The following is a 2,822-nucleotide window of genomic DNA, read 5'->3' on the forward strand; positions in this document are numbered from 1 at the left end:
ATATATAAATAACACACGCACACACACTGATATATATATGTATATATAATATATAAATACACACACACACACACACACATATATATATATATATATATACTTTTAAAAGATACTTTATTTGGATTTCTTAGTAAGTATATAATCGTCGGTTCTAGTACTCGGTTCAATTTGATATGCCTCTTGCACTCTATGCATAACCTGTCCGTCCATTGTCACCCAGTTCGCCCGATCACCTGGCATTCCGGTATAGAAGATATCTTCTCATGAGTTCATACTTCTTTGGATACCTACCGAGTTACTACTTCCATGGCAGCTTCATTCGCTATCACAAAAAGTTCACCGATGTGTTTATCTTATTAGATTAACGCAATCACGGCCAGACATACCGACTTTCATACCCAACGCAGCTCCAGGATCACTCACAGCTTTGCATTCCGAATTGAGTATATCATCATGTGTGCTCACACCCTTGAAGATACCTACCGCATCTCCTGTTACCGAACATGCCTCTGGGTTGACATATCCACAACTTAAGAAACCTTTACTACCGATAATCAGCAGGAAGGGTTTTTTAACGCCTTCGATATGCACACATTTCAGACCGTCTAGATCGCTCATTTTGGGTTTCGTGGTGTGATGTATATAGTGTATGAAGTTGGAGGTAGACGTTGTCTATCTTTTTATTTACAAGCTTATTTTCGAAACAAACATAATATGTAAATAACGCGGTTAACTTTAACGCCACAGGCAACCCCGAGTGCCCGAGCTGACAAAACCAAAAAAGGAAATAAGAGGTTGATTCTGTAGTATTTTTCTTTCGTAAAAAAACCCCTGTCCCTTCATTACTATATTTGTGGAGAGAATGTGTGCTGTTGATCCAAAAAGGGTGGGTTGTATTTGCGTATATATAGACCATAGAAGTTTATCAAAAGGCTTTGTAAAGCCTCTTGTTTGGGAGTAACTTGAACGTCCATTATAATGACGTCACGTACCGATAACTAACGGAAACTGAATATGTAGTGTTGAACGTTAAAATAGTGTAATTTATGGACGAGTTTTTAGAGAACAGGTCCTGTACTTCACGTCCACGAAAACGAATCAATTTTACAAAAAAAAATCCTGCATTTTGTTCTCTTTTTGAATTTCTGATTATGAAAGAAACATTTCCAACTTTTAGTCCCTCCCGTCCAGAACGTAAACTATCCCTCCCCCACCCGGCCAACCGCCAGGCCCTATTAGGATTATGTTCAAAAAAAAACAAAAACAAAACAAGAAGGAGGCACAACTACAAGTCACAAGAAGAAGAGACTGATGAGAGTCTGAGTCTCTGAGAGACACAGTGTGAGACTGTGAGTCTGTGAGACTGTGAGTCTGTGAGACTGAGTGAGACTGTAAATATTTATGCAAAAAAAAAAACAAGATTGAAACTCTCAAACCTCAGTCCACGTCCTTAAATACCGGGAGCTTGGGACTTGGGACTTGGGACTGCAGATTCCAGAAGTTAAGGTTTAAAAAAAAAGGGTTTTTGGGCATACATAAATCTGAAATCTAGCTCAGACTTCAGACTAGGCGGCTGATGTTCTGGGGCCCTCTGAGGACTGAGGCTCTGTCAGACTGTCAGACTGTCACGGATGTTCTTGAAACGTTTCAGAATTTCAGCCCTCCTTCAGGAAACTATGAAAAAGGAACTTTATAAATAGATTCTGATATGAGCATAGCCTTCTAAAAAGACTGAAATCAAACATGAAACAGAGGCTATTTTTTTTATTAACAAAAAGTACAAATTCTTTGAACAACGCAACTGGATTCTGACATATTTAGCCTTCTGAAAAGTAAACAAATCTGATGGGAGGCGATAATTTTAAAATAGCGTCTGTCTGCCGAATCTGGATCCTGGATTCTGATACAGGCATATTTAAATACAATCACACCAATGATGCACAGATGCAGCTGTGATATCATCTCGAGAGCAGCATAATGATACGGAGTATATAAAAGATTCCCTGTGACCGTCCTAATTATTGTATCGTATTGTCATAAAATAACACCGTTTATCACTCAAGCATACTGTGACTCTGTAGCGTATACGATGTGGCGATGCGTGATTTCATTGACCGGCTGTGGGCTAGTGGTGAATGCACAATGTGCTGTTGTGATCTCTCTATTACAGAATGTTGATTACGGAGGTCAAATACCCAGTGGTCTTGAGGATGCACCTGCGATCATAGCTACCGGGGCCAGAGAAGGTTTTACTTTAGGGGGTCCGGCAACCGCAGAATCTAAGTGTGTATACTACTATGAACCAGACTCAGATGCCTTAGGCGCAGATCCTAAATACGACGGAAAAGCGCAGTTTATTGGCCCGGATTGGCCGTATGTCGAGGCGGACAGTAATTGCACTATTGAAATCGACGAATCCATCCCTCGAGCATCTGTGTTCCGTAACCCGGGATATGTGACTATATCTACATACGATGGCTTACTATTCGGTGGGCTTCCCCTCTACTTCTACCCAGATGACGCACCCGGTAAGTTGCTACGTGTGTACGCGAAGTTCAGTTCAAAGCAGTTTTAACAGTAGTTTGTCGATACAAATGTATTTGTACGTATAGTTAAGAATGCACACATACATCACACATACGTATACACATACACAAAAACACATACATACACACTAGCACAGACACAGACACAGACACGCATACACACACGCACACACACACACAAGCGCAAACACACACACAACACACACACACACACGCACACACACACACGCACACACACACACAGAGCACACAGATACACAGACGCACACACACATA

The 2,822-nt window shown here is 40.9% G+C and overlaps 2 protein-coding genes across 2 annotated transcripts; one reads left to right on the forward strand and one right to left on the reverse strand.

Moving 5' to 3' along the window:
* Positions 1–114: 114 nt before the first annotated feature.
* Positions 115–618, reverse strand: SARC_09613 (hypothetical protein; the record flags this gene model as incomplete). The annotated part of the gene is made up of 2 exons (XM_014296366.1): positions 115–233; positions 387–618. The coding sequence occupies 2 exons, from the start codon at positions 616–618 to the stop codon at positions 115–117; spliced, it is 351 nt and encodes a 116-aa protein (XP_014151841.1).
* A 1,471-nt stretch (positions 619–2,089) lies between these two features.
* SARC_09614 (hypothetical protein) lies at positions 2,090–2,575 on the forward strand (the record flags this gene model as incomplete). The annotated part of the gene is made up of 1 exon (XM_014296367.1): positions 2,090–2,575. One exon carries the CDS (start codon positions 2,090–2,092, stop codon positions 2,573–2,575), a length of 486 nt encoding a protein of 161 aa, XP_014151842.1.
* Positions 2,576–2,822: the final 247 nt, after the last annotated feature.

The sequence above is a fragment of the Sphaeroforma arctica genome (assembly GCF_001186125.1).
Source record: "Sphaeroforma arctica JP610 unplaced genomic scaffold supercont1.1000, whole genome shotgun sequence".
In the NCBI taxonomy this organism is placed as follows: Eukaryota; class Ichthyosporea; order Ichthyophonida; genus Sphaeroforma; species Sphaeroforma arctica.